The sequence below is a fragment of the Protomyctophum bolini genome (genome assembly GCF_963924005.1).
Source record: "Protomyctophum bolini genome assembly, chromosome: 1".
Classification (NCBI taxonomy): domain Eukaryota; kingdom Metazoa; phylum Chordata; class Actinopteri; order Myctophiformes; family Myctophidae; genus Protomyctophum; species Protomyctophum bolini.
The window spans coordinates 52,532,592-52,549,252 of NC_137862.1; the positions used below are offsets into that span (position 1 = coordinate 52,532,592).

The window sequence follows — 16,661 nt, forward strand, 5'->3', positions numbered from 1 at the left end:
ATCATCGCTGTCAGCAGGCACGAACCATGTATCTCCATATTTCGTAAATTAATGCCCTACTTTGTTGTACAAGAGTGTTCGAAACAAAAGTATTTTTGAGGATGCAAATTGTGATTGGCCAGCAGCAGTGAGCCCAGTGTCTCTGATGTCATGGACACTGGGCTCACTTACTTACTTCCTGGACTACACGTTGTCTCAGTAAGACAGCTCTCCCCCTATCCACAAGGAGGAGCAGTGCACCAAAGCATTATGGGAATTGTAGTCCAGGAAATAAGTGAGCCCAGTGTCCATGACATCAGAGACACTGGGCTCACTGCTAAAATCTAAAATATGTAAAACCACATATTACACCCAGGAAAGTGTTCTAAATCTTCTCTTGTTTTTGCAAAATGTGTCCCTTGAACCAATGAAAATACTTATTAAGAGTTTGCAAATAAAGATTGACTACATTGGATCCTATTTTCCATGTCCTGAAAAGTAACAGTTTTGGACATACAAGGCAGTGTTGTTTTCGTCGACTAAAACTAAGTTGAAGAATGTTCGTCGACTACCTTTTAGTTTTTTCACTGACGAAAACTAAATGGAAACTAAGCTATGATGACTAAAACTAAGACTAAATATATTGACAATTCCCTCAACAAATAATAACTAGACTAAAATGTTAGGAAGGGACTAGTGGACAAGAGATCCAGCTATTTTCAGTCAAAAACAGTCATCACGATGGCATCTGTGACAGAGCAGCCTCTGTCAGAGTAATGTAATGTACAATATACATTCATTGTATTGTTGCTGTATATAACGGGTTGATTCTCAGTCCCACAGAAGGTACACATTCATGTGAATTAATATACTTGTGTTTATCTATGCAGATGTAGTTGGGAAGCTGCCTTGATGGCCTGAAGAGAGCTCTGATTGCTTGTGTTGTTAAATGCCTTGTGATTCGCTGACTGCTTAGCCAGGGGTGGAGTCAGGAGTCTATATAGAGGGGAAATGGCTCAGTAGAGTTTGTGCTGCCATGGGGAGAGGTTGACACCAGTACCTCTCTGTTCACAGTTAAGTTGTGTTATGTTGTTTGAGTTGTTTTGAGTTTTTTCGTTTCTTTATTATTCACTATGTTGTCCAGGCCTGGAACTTAATTAAAACTTATCTTCACCTGCAAGTCTGCCTCATGTCCAATATGTAATTTTAAAGGTTTTATTACTGACAAACAGCCGATCCACAATCCCACTTGGTAACAGCATCAAGGCCTGCCAAAATACAAATGTAGTCGACTAAATCAACTGTAGATTTAGTCGACTTAAATCTCATCATATTTAGTCAACTAAAACTAGAAGAACACTAAAACATTCCAGGTGACTAAAATGTGACTAAGACTAAATGAAAACTATTCAAGAGACTATGACTAAAACTATTTGTTTCCTGCCAAAAACAACACTGGGAGGCAGACCTGGATAATTAAGTGCACTGTCCTCCATTATATAGCTGCATGTATTAGAACATTTATCTTTTAGGGAAGCCTGCAGGGACTATCATCACTATCTAAATGAACTTCCAAAAACAACACTGATGCAAGGTTTCCACGCGGCAGAGACAATCAATATGCCACAGACAGCATAGTATGCAGACTTAGAGTTACATTGAGCCGCACATGTCACAAAGTGTTATTTCGCTATAGGCGTGCTCACGTCGAGAGCGTGAAATAAAGACGACACTTTGTGTGCGTGCGGCTTTCATTATATTCATTAGGCTTCTGTCGCAGATTAAATGTGTTCCTCCTCCAGTGTCCTTCATGACTGACTGCTTCAAGAACAGCACCGTTATGACCAGACAGCACGCACGCACGCACACACACAGAGAGTCCAGTCCCCGTCGACACTGCATCCACAATTACGTCCTACAATTTACAATTTACAATTTAGGCATTTAGCAGACGCTCTTAATCCAGAGCGATTTACATTAAGCAAGAACAAAAAAGCATGGGAATACATCACATAAAGACATTTATCATGAAACATGCGTAAGCTAAGAAAGTAACAGTGGAATATCTATAATGAAACTATACATATAAGCTATACATCTATACTACTATGCTACACATATGTACTATGACGTGCTATGACTACATACAATGCACTTATGCTGTCTACATAACATGCTATAAGTCTGTATCAAATGCTATCTAAGTCTACAGAATTGCTATCTAAGGGGGTGGGGTAAGTGCTATGGGCCATGATGGAGTCTGAAAAGGTGGGTTTTCAGACTACGGCGGAAGATTGGGAGTGATGCTGCAGTTCTGACTGCAATGGGAAGTGCATTCCACAGTCCTACCTATTACACACACACACACACACACACACACACACACACACACACACACACACACACACACACACACACACCAAGCAATGCTTTCATTTAGTTGAGTTTTCTCATAATGCATTATGATTCCACACCCAAAAATAATAATGTTAAAGTATATTGATCAATTGATCGATTGATTTAGTGGACGGACGGACAGACAGCCCTATCTATCTCCTAGGATTCCGTGGTCTTCTGTTCTATATAGTATAGTATATATAGTAATAGTATAGTATAGTTACGTGATCAAATCGTCATTTTATTGATGGAATATCCGCTAATTAATATGTGTTAATGCAATATTAATATCTACCATTAGAATAGGGAATTTGGATGGGAGACGCATCATAAACAAAGCGTGATTAATATTATTAAACAAATTCCAAGTTAACTGACAATAGATTTAATATATGATGAATTGAAAGGTTCAACTTCCATTCATTATGCTCCAGTATGCAGGCTATATCGTTTTGTAATCATACATTTCAGCAGTGTTGGAAAAAAGTACCTCAAAATTGTACTTAAGTACAGTTACCTAAGTAAAAGTACTTAGTTACTTTCCACCACTGCATTTCAGTTAACCAGACTATAATATATAATATCCCACTGTGCAATCAGGAAGGCTATTTAGAGACGAGAGACTACGGTAATAATTAGAGGGCAGAGCCTGATACTCCATAGATGGCCAACCACAGAGACGGTAAGTAGCCTTGCCGAGCCATGAGGCCCATAGGGCAGGAGCCTATCTCCTGTTTCTGTAGCGTGAGGCAGCTTGATGTACAAGCACACCCCCTGGACATGACGCTAGTATGTCGCAGGGACTTACCCCCACTCCAACCCTTGATGCTGAGTGTCAAGCAGGGAGGCATTGGGTCCCATTTTTACAGTCTTTGGTATGACCCGGCCGGGGATTGAACCCAAACCTCCCAGTCTCAGGGCGGACACTCTAACCACAAGGCCACTGAGCTGGAGACAATACAAAGAGCTAAAATATGTTCCATTAAGCAAGCCATATCAACCCATTTTGGTTAGGTTGTTCCTTTATTTTCTAAAACCTGATTCACTGTTTCACAAAGTTTAAATTAAGTTTTAAGCCTAATATATATTTAACTTACCAACGGTCTCACTCACCAAGCAAGCTTGTAGATCAGCTAAGCGAGTGAAACCATCAGACAACATAAATGAAACTTTAAGTATCATGCTGCTTTTGTTGGCCCGTAATAAAAAAATCACACCCGTGTGAACTGAGTGGTGCAACTGCACGTGTGGGAATTTCCAGACCCACAGGAACGCGCCCAGTTTGCCAGCCCGGTTTCCGGCGAGCCGCCCCGCGTCCGAAGTGTCTGAAGCGGTCTCTCTCTCTCTCTCTGTAATTAGCAGGCAACAATGCAACTCTCTCTCTGTTTCTAGCACAACAGCGCCACCTTTTGCCCCTACTGGTACTCTAAACATTGTGACATAGTGACATAGCGAAGGACATAGGGAGGAACATAGGGACATTGCTGTTCCTTGGAGTGGTTGCACCACTCAAAAAGAGCACAGTCAGGTAATAATGCACTTTATATACAGAGCACTTATCTAAACAAAGTGCTTTTCACAAAACAAAAAAATCTAATCACAGATCAGAACAAACATTTTCTAAAACTGAGGTGTATTAAGTAATGTAAGCTAACCCGTGCCAGATTCCAAATGCATAACAGATAACGAATGGTATGCTGGCTTTTAAAGACACTTGTGGTGATATAGGCAAGAATGGATGGCTCACATTCAAGTTGAACATTTCAACCAGTATTATCAGTAGTGGTTGAAATGAAGCCAAAGCTTTCAGCCAGAACGCTTGTCTCGCTGAGTCATATGATTCTCATTGGTCTTTACTTTAGTACAAACACAGTGACTGTGGATGCAGGCAGGAGCTGCTAAAGCAAGTGGAAAACTGCCACAACAATCGCTATAAGAAACAAACATTATCATATTTGCAGTGTAAGCATTATAGCTTCCGTTTGTGTTGAAATTTAAAAAGTCAAGGAAATGGGGACAGATGGAACCTCCAACACAGGAACAATGGGAAGAGTTGATTCAAGAAATATATCTCATGGGTAAATACATTGACACAGCTAAGTTAATTGACACAGCAATTGAGTCAGCTAAGAACAAATGGAGGACAAATGGGTGAAATGGACAATTTTTAAGACCGGACATACTGTAAATACTAAGGATATGGGGGAATGAGGAACAACAGAAAAGGTCTAGGATTATAATATTATGTAATATGCAAATGATACGCAGTGTCGACTTTTTTTCGTGTTTTTTTCTCTTCTCTATTTTCTTTTGTTTCATGTTGTATTCGTTGAAAAAAAAAAAGGGATACAAAATAAATAAATAAAATGATACATTAAAAAAGTCACATCATTGTGTCACGTCCTGTCCTAGGACGTACCACGCCTGGGCCGCCGTCCCTACCTTTGCCCCTCTGTTGCCTCCCTTCCCCTGGCTGATTGTGAGACTGTGTCCACCTGTGCTTCTAAGCTGAAGAGACTTTGGTTAATGAGTGGAGGTATATTAGGGACTCTGTGTTATTGGTTAGGTTGCTCGATTATAACACTGTTTCCCAAGAGTGGAACTTTATGTCATGTATGCCCTGGGAGGGCTTTCTGAGTTATAAATAAAAGTGCTTGAGTGCAAGACGTTGTTGCCTGGATTTCTGCATACGGGTCCAAAATACTGAGGTGTTCCTTCATTGAGCTCTGAAGAATGAATGAAATCCCCCAGAGTTTGTAAAGACACCGGATCCTGCCTGAGAAAGGATACCTCAATAGTGCTGCTGTTTGGGGGATGTCGTCTTTCCATGTTTTTTGTTCCTGAAGCTCCATCTCAAGTAAAATGAAATTTAACTTGAAATTCTGGAAATTGGTTCTATTCATTCAGATGTAGTGACTCCGAAGAAGAAGAAAACTGCCCAACACTCTGGGTGAGATCCTGACATGAACATAGAGCTTCAGCGAAAGGCATTTTTTTTGCTTTGCAGGGACCACGCGATTTTGTAACAATGCAAGTTATGAATGCATGTACTGTATGCCCCAACCCTACCGGTTAAAACTGTTGTACCCGTCTGTTAAGTCTGTGTACCTTTTATGTCCATATATGGAGATTTATGTATGCTGCTGATTGGTCTGGTTCACAAGATATGCACTGGAAAAACACAATGTGACGTCACACTAAAACAATAAAAACAAGACAACTCCTGCATTGTTCCATGCATTTAATGGAACAGAGCAATTTCAATCAACAGTGACTGTATGCAGCAATGTAGCTGGTCGCGCTTCAATGTTTGTCACCGCAGCACAAGAGGGCATACCTTATGAATTAGCACTGCAATAGCCTGGGGTCCACCTATGCTTTCTATGGCATAGAGAGCTAGACGCAACTGCGCGACATGAGACTAATTAATTAGAGCGACAGAGAGAGAGAGGAGTGTGTGTGCACACGTACGAGTGTGCGTGTGTTCGTCAATTTAACAAAGGTACAGACGATCAGAAATCAGCAGAGAGTGATCGACGTTTGCACTACTCTATGCTGAATTGAAGTGGACTCGGTACCAGACTTATTTTTTTCTCCCTGGGAATAAAAACGTCCGGGTTTCCGTGGGCACAGGCCTGCGTTCGAATCCGACCGGAAGCCATTTTCTGCAAGTCATCCTTCACCCCCCCCCCCCCCATTCCCCCCCATTCCCCCTCTCTCTCTCCCTCCCCCCCTCTATCTTTGACAGGACACAGAGGGCATGACACATGGAGGTCAGAACAAGGTGTAACATGACGCAATGAGGGTTAGACCACTGACCACTGATACTGAAATAAAACAGAACGACATGAAATAGCATCAATGACAGTACTCAGGCGCAAAAAATGTCATCGCAAAAATGAGAAAAGGATACGACACAGTCAACAATGGAGAAGAAATAGATCAGCGATTCTATGGCTCCAAACCAGTGGCTGAGGGGTAGGGCGGCCGGCCGCTTGGGAACCGGAAGGTTCCTAGTTCGATCCCGGGCTCCCCCATGCAGGGTTAGTGGACAAGTGTCCTTGAGCAAGACACTGAACCCCTAATTGCTCCTGATGTGCTGGTTAGTGCCTTGCATGGTTTTCCTGTGAATGGGCGAATGTAGTGCATACTGTATAGGTAATGCGTAAGCTATGTAATGTGCCTTGGATAAAGGCGCTATATATATTCACCATTTACCATTCATCACTGAGTGTATACAGCTAACGTTGTATTATGCATTAGGCCACGTCAATCATTGTTGTTTATCACTGGGACGCCAATCTACTCTGAATTACATTTGCTTCCACTTGTACACTCAGAGTTACAGACCCATAAGGGTGCATTAGGACCCCTGATAGTCCCCAGACCCGACGTTGAGAACCCACCCAAGATGGATGGGTTTTGTCTCCCTCTGCATCTTTCTTTAGTACAGGCCGTCTTCAACGTTTCTTCAGGCCAATGACCCTTTAGCTGAGAGAGAGAGAGATGGAGCAGGAACTGCCATTACATATTGGTTTAATAAAGCCTCAATACTTGACCTTTGGCTCGATACTTGGTCTGTTCTTTTTCCCCCTGTATACACCAACGCAAACCTCTTTGCCAAAACGATCTATAAGCTCCCAATAACGCATCACAGACGCGGTGTGAGCTTGTGGATCTGCTTTTTGCGGCTGGTGTTCCCCCCAGAATAGGGACGCGAGGGTTCAAGTATCCCCCCCCTGTAGTATCTAGGATTCTCTGATGTTGCTGTGGGGACAACCTTGTGTTGAGCTACCACAGCACAAGTTTGCTGGCTGGGAGCTCGCGGTTTCCATGGCAGTGACAGTACAGGCATTGAGTGAATGCATTGAACAAGTCCTCGACTGGATGTGCCAGAACTTTCTTCAGTTAAACAAAGACAGAACTGAAGTAACTGTCGTTGGAGCCAAGGAAGAACGATTACGATTACAAGTCAGTGCTCAAGCTTCAATCGGTAATGTTAAAAACCACAAGCCAAGCGGGAAACCTTGGTGTATATAGGCATGGACTCAGACCTGCATTTCAACAGCCACGTTAAGACAATTACAGAGTCAGCCTATAGAATCACTTTAAGGTCGCATTCTCACCAGAGAGCTTTGCTGCGATTAAAACGAATCCTGCTGCGCATTTTCAGAAAGTGCGCTTCGTTTGGCAGGTGTGAAGGCTCTTTCGAATCCTAATGCGCAACAAAGAACCGCATTTTACTCCGAGCAAAAACGGGGGTTTCGCTTCGCTTCCAATCGCGCTTGACTACGATTCGGTGCAGGTGTGAATGCAATCCGCAGCAAATACAGGAAATGAAGCAAACATACGTCAGGCGGGTGAGGAGCTGAACACAGTTGGAGACGGAGAAGGCATATTTTACGCAGCGCAAATATGTCCCGTTACCGTGGATAGACGTGGTCGAATGAGGAGAGTGGAGACTGAAGCCCTGATCGAAATGAGGACGAGTACATTAATCAATTGCTTAAGAAAACACAAACACTGCAGTGCAGTGTAATAGTATTATAGCCTACAGAATATTCTGTCTGTCTGTGCGTGCCGTAAACATGGAGTGCTGTCACTGCGTGGGGACTAGTGGGGAGTAGGAACTTTCATCTCGATAAACTTGTAAACATTTTGCGCTGCTGTCTGTTATATCAGTGCGCTCAGCGCTGTGCCTCCATGCCCAAAAGAACAGTGCGTGCGTGGCTGCGTGCTTATAGTGAGAGAGCGAGAGAGGGGGGGGCAGTCCCAGACCGTCGGCACGACACATAATGCACGTTATGAGTATAATTATCACCATAGATTTATCATTTCACTGTGTAGGCTAGTTTATGAATGTAACACATTGATAAAGGTCCCCCCTGCTGCGTTTCCAATTGCTGCGGATCATGACAGTGTGAAGGCAAACCGTAGCCAATTAAATATGCAAGAATCCCATTTCTCCTCCCATACGCATTCGAGTCTACCGAAGTATTAGGTGAGAATGCGACCTAAGACTATATCAAGGATTAAAGGACTGTTTCAGTGGGATTTGGAACTTTGTCCATGCATTTCATCTTCAGTAAGCTCGACTACAGTAATGGTGTCTTTTGGTCTCCCTAAAAATGAATCAATGAGAACTGCAGTTGATTCAGGACGCTGTTGCTCTAGTCCTCTCCGAAAACTGTAGGTCTGCTACTACAACGTTCAGTTATTTTAAATCAAAGCTGAAGACCATTCCGTTTGCTGCTCCCTTTGGCTTATCTCTCTCTCTCTCTCTCTCTCTCTCTCTCTCTCTCTCTCTCTCTCTCTCTCTCTCCCTATTGCTTTTGTTTTTTGTTTTTTTTTACCTTTGTCTTAATGTTTAATGTCTTATGCATGTAAATCTGAGTAAATCTGCCTGCCTTATTACTTGCGCAAGCAGAGCGCGCATCCTATTATTGATGTATAACCAAACATGGAAATTGCCAAGTGTGGTTGGCTCGATGGGAAAATGTAGGCGCCGCCCACTGATTTAGCTAGCCAATTAGAATGTCAAGTCACCGCTATGATAATGTGTAAGTAATTAGGAGGGGATTTATCCCCCAAAAGCATGTTTTTGCAGCAAACATTTTTAAACTCTGCATTTGCAGTGCCCCCTATGGATGAAAATGGAATTGCTTTGGGCTCTCCGTTAATTGAACCACCCTCGACATGTGAATACAATTTGGGGTGGATTGGACATTCGGTTCGTGATTTGTGTAATTTTTTACATACAGATACAATACAGACTATGGAAATTCTGCCTGTGGTGTTTTAATTGGATAGGACCGGAGATCATATGTGTAGCCTACTGTATTTTTTTTTTGAAGAAAAGTCAAAATGGCGGAAAATCTATCTTGACGCTAATGGGCGTGGCCCATATGGGGAGATGCGTCACTCATGACAATCCAAGAAATGTGAAATTTTCAAAAGTTCAAAAATGTCAAGAGTTATAAGGCTAAGCGTAAAGTGGGCTGTTATAGCGCCACCATGAAGCCGACTGATGTAATTATTATTACATTAATTTTGATAATTATTATGAACCTCCCCTCCAAGTGTTGCAATGGTAGGTCTGACGGTTTCCGAGAGAAAAGGAGTTGATGTGAGTTTTCCCATTTTACCATGTAAGTCGATAGGACATTTTAATTCACTACTGAATACTTAATTATTCATTAATAATTTGTTAATTAATTTGAAAAAAAAAGGCTTTGTTAAGACCTCTGTAATATTAGACAGACGGAGACATTCAGACAGACAGACAGACATTCAGACATTGAATTAATTATTAGTTAGATTATTGTCTCCATGCTCACTTTGTGCCATTTCACTATAGGTGAAAGCTCATGGCAGAGCTGAGCTGTCTATTTCAATGCACTGCGAGAAGCTGATGACTCCCAGCAGGGTATAGTAGTCTATGTGTAAATAATTCGGACTCAAAATACACATAATTAAATAAGCCATGAAAGCCAATCATTGATAATGACTTTACTGTGGATTGCGGCTATAAAATGTCCCCTCACCGACACCAATGCAAAAAACAACGACGACGAGAGACTGCGGGGTGTGACCAAATAGTACAAATGACTTCTGAAATATTGTCATAATTTTATCCAACAGTTTTACTGAATAACTTGACTATAAGAAATGACTAAACTGATGTCATCTAATATATATATTAAAAAAATGACATCAAACATAAAATATTAACTGTGTGCAGTAAAATATGGATTGTTAATGTAATAATTGAATAGGTAAGGAAGGGCTACATTTTTGTCACAGGTAAACCCCTTAAACTTCTGTGCCTTTTTTACTATTTTGAAAAACATTTTTTAATAGTTCAACTAGCCAATCTACAGACACATTGTGAGCTTGTAGACTGGCCATTTTAACTATTAAAAAAATAGTAAAAAGCAAAAAGCAAAAAAAAAAGCAAAGAAGTTTATGGATAAGGGGTTTAGCGGTGACGGAAATGGAGCCCTAAATGTTTAAAGTGTGGGTCAGCAGTAATCTCCATCGTGGTGGTTTCAGAGAATGCAGTAAAACTGCACCAGAGTGGTCTCTACAGGATAAAACCTTAATACCAAAAATACGCTTGACCTTTTGCTTTTGTTGCAACAGTGGAATCTCCCCTGACATGTTACATTCATTGTATATGCAGAGGAATGTTTCCCATGATTCCCTGGATGGAGTCGACACTTAAATATCAGCATGGTTGCAAGCAACAGATGTCACATAAGATCCCAGTTGACCCCTCTGTATGTCACTGCAAAAGACCAGGGCCGGATTAACACCTCTGAGGGCCCCTGGGCACTGAAGCTCGAAGGGCCCCCCTGCACGTGCAAATCTTTGAGTGCGCGTATTGCACACGCAGCATTTTGGCCGCTTTGGGGCATTTTGGGCCGGTTTTATGCCGTTTTATTGGCCTCTTCCCGGCCGCCCAGAGTGACAGTCAGGCAGTAACAAACACATTTATTTGACCCACATAGTAAGCGATAATAGAATCCGCCAGTGCCAGTGCATTTCAGTGTTTTTACCTTTTTTTTGTCAAGCCACCTGACGTGCTATGCATGCAGAATGACAACAAAGCAAAAGCTGGATGGCGGACGTACGGCTTTTATTACACCGGAATCAACTGTCACCTGAACTCACACAGCCCAGTGGGCCCACACACCTTGAACAACAGCCAATCTAGCGCGTTGTTGCTGCTTTACACACAATTGCACTTTTCAGCTGCCCTTCTCACCAACAATAAAACACTAATCTTTTTAGACACTAATTATTTCATTCCGGTTAGCAGGGCCCAAAGGGCCCATAAAAGACCCTCAAATCTGAAAAGACCCTTTTTTCCACCATGAGACCAGCAGAGAGCCAAACAAAAAAAAATATGGCAGTATGGCAGTCACATACGTATGATAGGGGAGAAATGCACCTATACTATAGCACTAGCCCTGACAGCAGAGAGCTAGCCCATGCCAAGGCCAGTACACCACACACCACAGCACTGAGACCGCTATAGTCTTCAATGAATTGTCTTAAACACGCGTGGCATACTTTCTTACTACTGTATAGATCTCAGTGCGTCATTCAAATCTCAATCTACGACAACATTATCACTAGACCGACTGGGAAACTGGCACAGTACTAAAATGATTAGAGCCGTGCTTAAAGGACAGGGACTTGTGTCAATGTAATTACACGTCTGAGAGGACAAACAGGACATGCAGAGTACTGCAAGGCTCCATGCTGGGACCTCTTATGTTCTGCATCTACAATACATGCTCCCACTGGCTCAGATTATGGAAAACAACACGATATGTTCCATCACTATTATGCAGATGACACACATATTTACATAACCATTTTCACCAGGGGACCTGGGGTCAAATGCAAGCACTGCAAAAGCACTGAACAATTGAATGGTTGGATCAAAAGAAACAACAACAGTGTGTTTATTAAAATAAATGCTCCACACAGTTCTGTGTCCCCTATCGTGCGCCCTTGCATGCATGGTTTTCAACCATCAGATTGAATCTTCTCTTATTTGAATGAATTAGTGCGTTGCTCCAAGGCATCTATGGCCTCCACCTACTATAAGAATCCAGCAGTTGTTCTATGGCCTGTTTGCTCATTAGAAAACCATACAGCTATTCTTTCCAGTCGCACAGGCTGCAAGGAATCAGCCGGTGTAATTTATTCAACCTTTGCCCACTCTACTGTATCAATAGAAGTCCCTCGGGGGATTTTAACTATAAACAATATGGCCTGTGAAAATGATAAACACCATTTATATCAGTGACAGGGATAGGGATGCATAGGACTCATACTGCATGTGGCTAATGAGTTTTAGTATACTGTAAATCATATACACTTCAATGAGTCAGACGATGCTGGAAATTAGTTCTGATTCTAAATATGCCTATGTCAGATTTCTACTCCACTATAGTATAGGCCTACCGTGTTGTAACATATTGAAATACACATTTAAGTTGCAATAAATAAAATCACTTTTCCTTTTTTTTTTGGATCAGACATACTATGCCTTGCTGCAATGCTCAATATGAATCAATGAATACACAATATCATACAAATAACATCATGACAGACCCAGCACGCTCTCCTTTTGTTTACATCTTGGATTTAGGAAGCCGTTATTGCTAAGATGAACTAACCAGCAAGCAAATTCATTGAATTAGAATGAAGCAGTATAGGTATGAATAATTCATCGGCGTGCATGGATGCTGCTGCTATGATTTACTACTTATACAGGACATTAAAACTCATTCGGCGCCTAGTATCGCCTTTTGATATCAATTGATTACGGTGTCCTGTACTGTATGTGCTCATAACACAACACTCTACTGGCTTATGCTGTCTATGGGGACACAGTTTTTAGAATCGTAATATCTCGGATTCTTCTTTTTGGCTCAAGACAAGTTAGATTTGCGGCTCATTTCTCGTAAAATCATGTTTTGGGTGAATTAAATTACATTTGCCGGACCCGTTACATAGCGATAATTCACTTCCTGATTCTCGGTTTCTGAGTGAAACGGCTTTCAAACTTACAGTCTCGACATATTAACCCAGTTTGGACGGGAACCCCTTTTGGTGTTTTAAAGCATTATGTTATACTTTAGCTATTGAAAATTGAAAAATTGTGAAAATTTGGCCCAGTACAGCATGTCTGGCCTAGTATGTCTGGCCCAAATGCGAAATTCTTTAACTCAAATCTGGAGTGTCCCTGGAACATCATATTCTCAGATGGGGGTCGTGGCCAAATACAGATAATATTGGGGTACGTCCTTGACATGAAAATGTTTGAGAAACATGGGTTTTTCAGAAAACTGTCAGGATTTAGAAGCCATTTTGTAGAATCGTTCCCAGGTCAAAATGTGTTAAAAGACAGAGTTAATATAAAGCTATGCCTTTGTGAAACCTTGCATTATGCTGCAGGAGTATAGTAGCCAAGTCAAGAAGTGACTACAGCTTTTAAAGTTAAAGTAGACAATTGCACTAAATAGTAGTACTAGTATAACCCTTATGATATAAAATGTGTCTTTATAACCTTACCTCTTGCTGTAAGTCTTTGATGGTTTTGGTCTTTTTCTCCATCTCCATCTTGAGAAATTTGATCTGAAGGAAGAAAAAAAAAGACAACAACCCTAATAATTATCTTGATAAATTGCAATATAATATAAGTCATATTCAATATTTAGCTAAAGACATTATGTTCCTATACCAGCCGCAGTCTCAACCAAGGAATTTACTTACATTGTGCCGGATTGTGCCGGACTGTAAAGGCCCTCATTTATCAATGGAATAATAAAGTAAATAGTAAATTCTGCCTTAAATTTGTTTTGTAATGTATGCATGGATGTATTTGTTGTAACTTTTTTGTCTACTCTATTGCTCTGTATGTTGCTGGACCCCCTCGAAGACGAGATGATGCATCTCAAGGGGATATCCTTTCTCAATAAAGGTTCATGAAGTGATTGTAAACAGCTGATCCTGGCGTAAATGTGGTCGCAGCTTTGATAAATGTCATTGAAATAACACGCCCTTCAATATTCTCGAAGCGCCCGGAGTTTACGACATGAACAACCGGAATCTGACCTATCACCTCGCCTATATGCAAGTGTGCATTTTGGAAACAGTGCACATTACACACTGGAAAGAAACGCCAGTAGGATTATTCTGTGACGCTATAATTGCAACCTTTGTCAACTTTGTCAAGTAGGAGTAGGCTACATGAATCACATACACACACACACACACACACACACACACACACACACATCACAGTTACATCGCCATGCATGAATGGAATACGTTTGCAGGCTACCGTATATTAATTTTACCCATTCGTGCGCAGTGCACGTTAAAGAAGTAATGTAGGGCAGGCGATCCCCGAATGCTGTGAGTGAGTGATGCCATGTTAATGAGATAGCCTGGCAAGGCAGTCATTACAAATGTTTTCAGCTGGTCAGACAATGCTTCTCCGCTTGTCTATACGACCGAAAATTGGTGCAGACAAACACACACACACACACACACACACACACACACACACACACACACACACACACACACACACACACACACAATCAACATGAGTTAGACTTTAATATATTAGCGCCCCTCACTTCACACGGGTGTGATTTTTTATCATAAATGTTCCTTTTATTTGTGTTTTTTTCTATTATTTGGTCATTAGGGTCCACAGAATAAGAGGCCAGCTCTGCATTTTTGTATTCCAAATATGTAACGCCCCGGGATTCGAACTCGGGCCTCCCGCGTGAGCTTGTAGATCTGCTATTTTCCGAAAGTGCCCTCTTATGGGATTTTAGCCCCTGCACCTCTAAAGGCTCATACATAGTCTGGATTTTCGCTGGTTAGGTGACCACCGAACTACAACATGACGTCACAAGCCACGGTGAAGAGGAAGCCACCACGCTCCAGCCCTTCTCTCTGTTCTTACTCACCACCGCTCGACGTTATTTCAGCTCCGGTGGTCAGCTCACCACCGGAGGGGTGGTCACCTCACCACCGGAGCGGTGGTCACCTCACCACCGAAAATCCAGACTATGAATGAATAGGCCTTAACACTCTCTGCACGTCCCTGGGGGTCGGGGACGTCTCTGTCTCAGTCACATGACCCCTCATATTTACAGCATAACAGAGATCAGACAATATCAACAAAAACCTTTTTGTAGGATGAAGTATAGCATATTAATTTATGGAAAAAAAACAAGTTGAAATATGCAGATTTCTGACCGACGGCAACGAGTCCCGTTCTATGGGGCCACACACGCAGGTGCAATGAAGACATCCCATCTCTGTTGTTTTGTTTTGTTCCTGTGGAACATTTTGGTTGAAACATCAAACCTTCAAGTTGAAAACATGAGCCAAAGCAAAAGAGTTTTAATCAGATTCACTGCCACAGACTATCTGGGGCTTTCATCATGCGCTGTGGATAGAATATTGTGCTCTTTAAACTTGTCACTCGGCAGAGAAATAAACACTATCTCCCACATCATAAATGTCAAACCTAAAGCGGAAACACTGTACAAGGATGCATCTTTTTTTCACATTATGACAATGGCGGAGGAGGCCACTTGCAATATGACATGTACAGTATATACTGTGTGACAGGGATATAAATGTTCATCTTAATGTCAATGTGGGCGTTAAGCTTCAGGAGAGTGAGGAAGACAACGTTATTACAGTGGTGGCAATTGGTCTACCACAATGTATAAATATCTTACAAGTAAAATGCCTATAGTTTCTAAATCTTTTTCTTGTGTCAAAGTACAAATAGCATATAAATAGCATATTACTATTACACTTGGGCAGATTATTACAATAACCCTGCAGTAAAATAAGCAAATCAAATCCACACTGATACATATACCTGACAACCTTAGACGTGTGACATGGAGTCATTCATTGAAGTGTTTAACTATACAATCCATCAGCTAAATTATTAAAAAAAACTGATTTCCTGTGGAAACAAGAGGTGTGTGTGTGTGTGTGCGTGTGTGTGCGTGTGTGTGTGTGCGTGTGTGTGTGTGTGTGTGTGTGTGTGTGTGTGTGTGTGTGTGTGTGCGTGCGCGCGCGTGCATGCGTGTATATACATCATTTTTTTATTTGTTGCGGAGACAAATGTTCAATTATCCCCCCTCGTTCAGCTCTGTATGTGAAGTTGTGTCATTGAAATGCATGTGTTTACCACGATGGCAATTGATGTGTGGACAAATTAAGCTGTAGCCACGATGCCACATACAGTATGCATTGATGCATGAATATCGAGCCGCTTCTGAACTCGCCACATAGCGATCTGAACGTCCCCTGTGGAGCATGCCATAGATATAGAGCTATAATATGGAGCATGCCATAGAAATAGAGCTATAATGTGGAGCATGCCATAGATATAGAGCTATAATATGGAGCATGCAGGCCCAATGTCAAATTGACCACGTTGATGACGGTGACGCAACACAGTGCAAGTCCTACTAGTAACTAAAGCTGGCAAATAATAAAGTAGGCTACCACAGACGAAAAACAGTCTAAGTCCAAATTTCATTCTGACCCCTCCACGAAAAGGCCTCGTTGTCCTGAACCCTTATCTATCATTTATATACATTATGGATCAATAGTGTGGACTTAGACATAGTTTTTCGTCTGTGGCATTCAATTGTAATGGCGTCAAAAGCATATTATTTGCCTCTGGGATGCAGCAGGAGTAGTAGTAGTAGCATATTGTA

The 16,661-nt window shown here is 41.7% G+C and overlaps 1 protein-coding gene across 1 annotated transcript in view; it reads right to left on the bottom strand.

Annotated features, from left to right (window-relative positions):
* The window catches only part of LOC308320824 (leucine zipper protein 2-like), a gene marked incomplete at both ends in the record, with an annotated part of 135,961 nt that overhangs the window by 21,425 nt on the left and 97,875 nt on the right, over positions 1-16,661 (bottom strand). Inside the window, one exon of the mRNA XM_080771506.1 lies at positions 13,468-13,530. Within this exon, the coding sequence (XP_080627632.1) occupies positions 13,468-13,530 (63 nt within the window). The remainder of the gene's footprint in view (positions 1-13,467; positions 13,531-16,661) is intronic.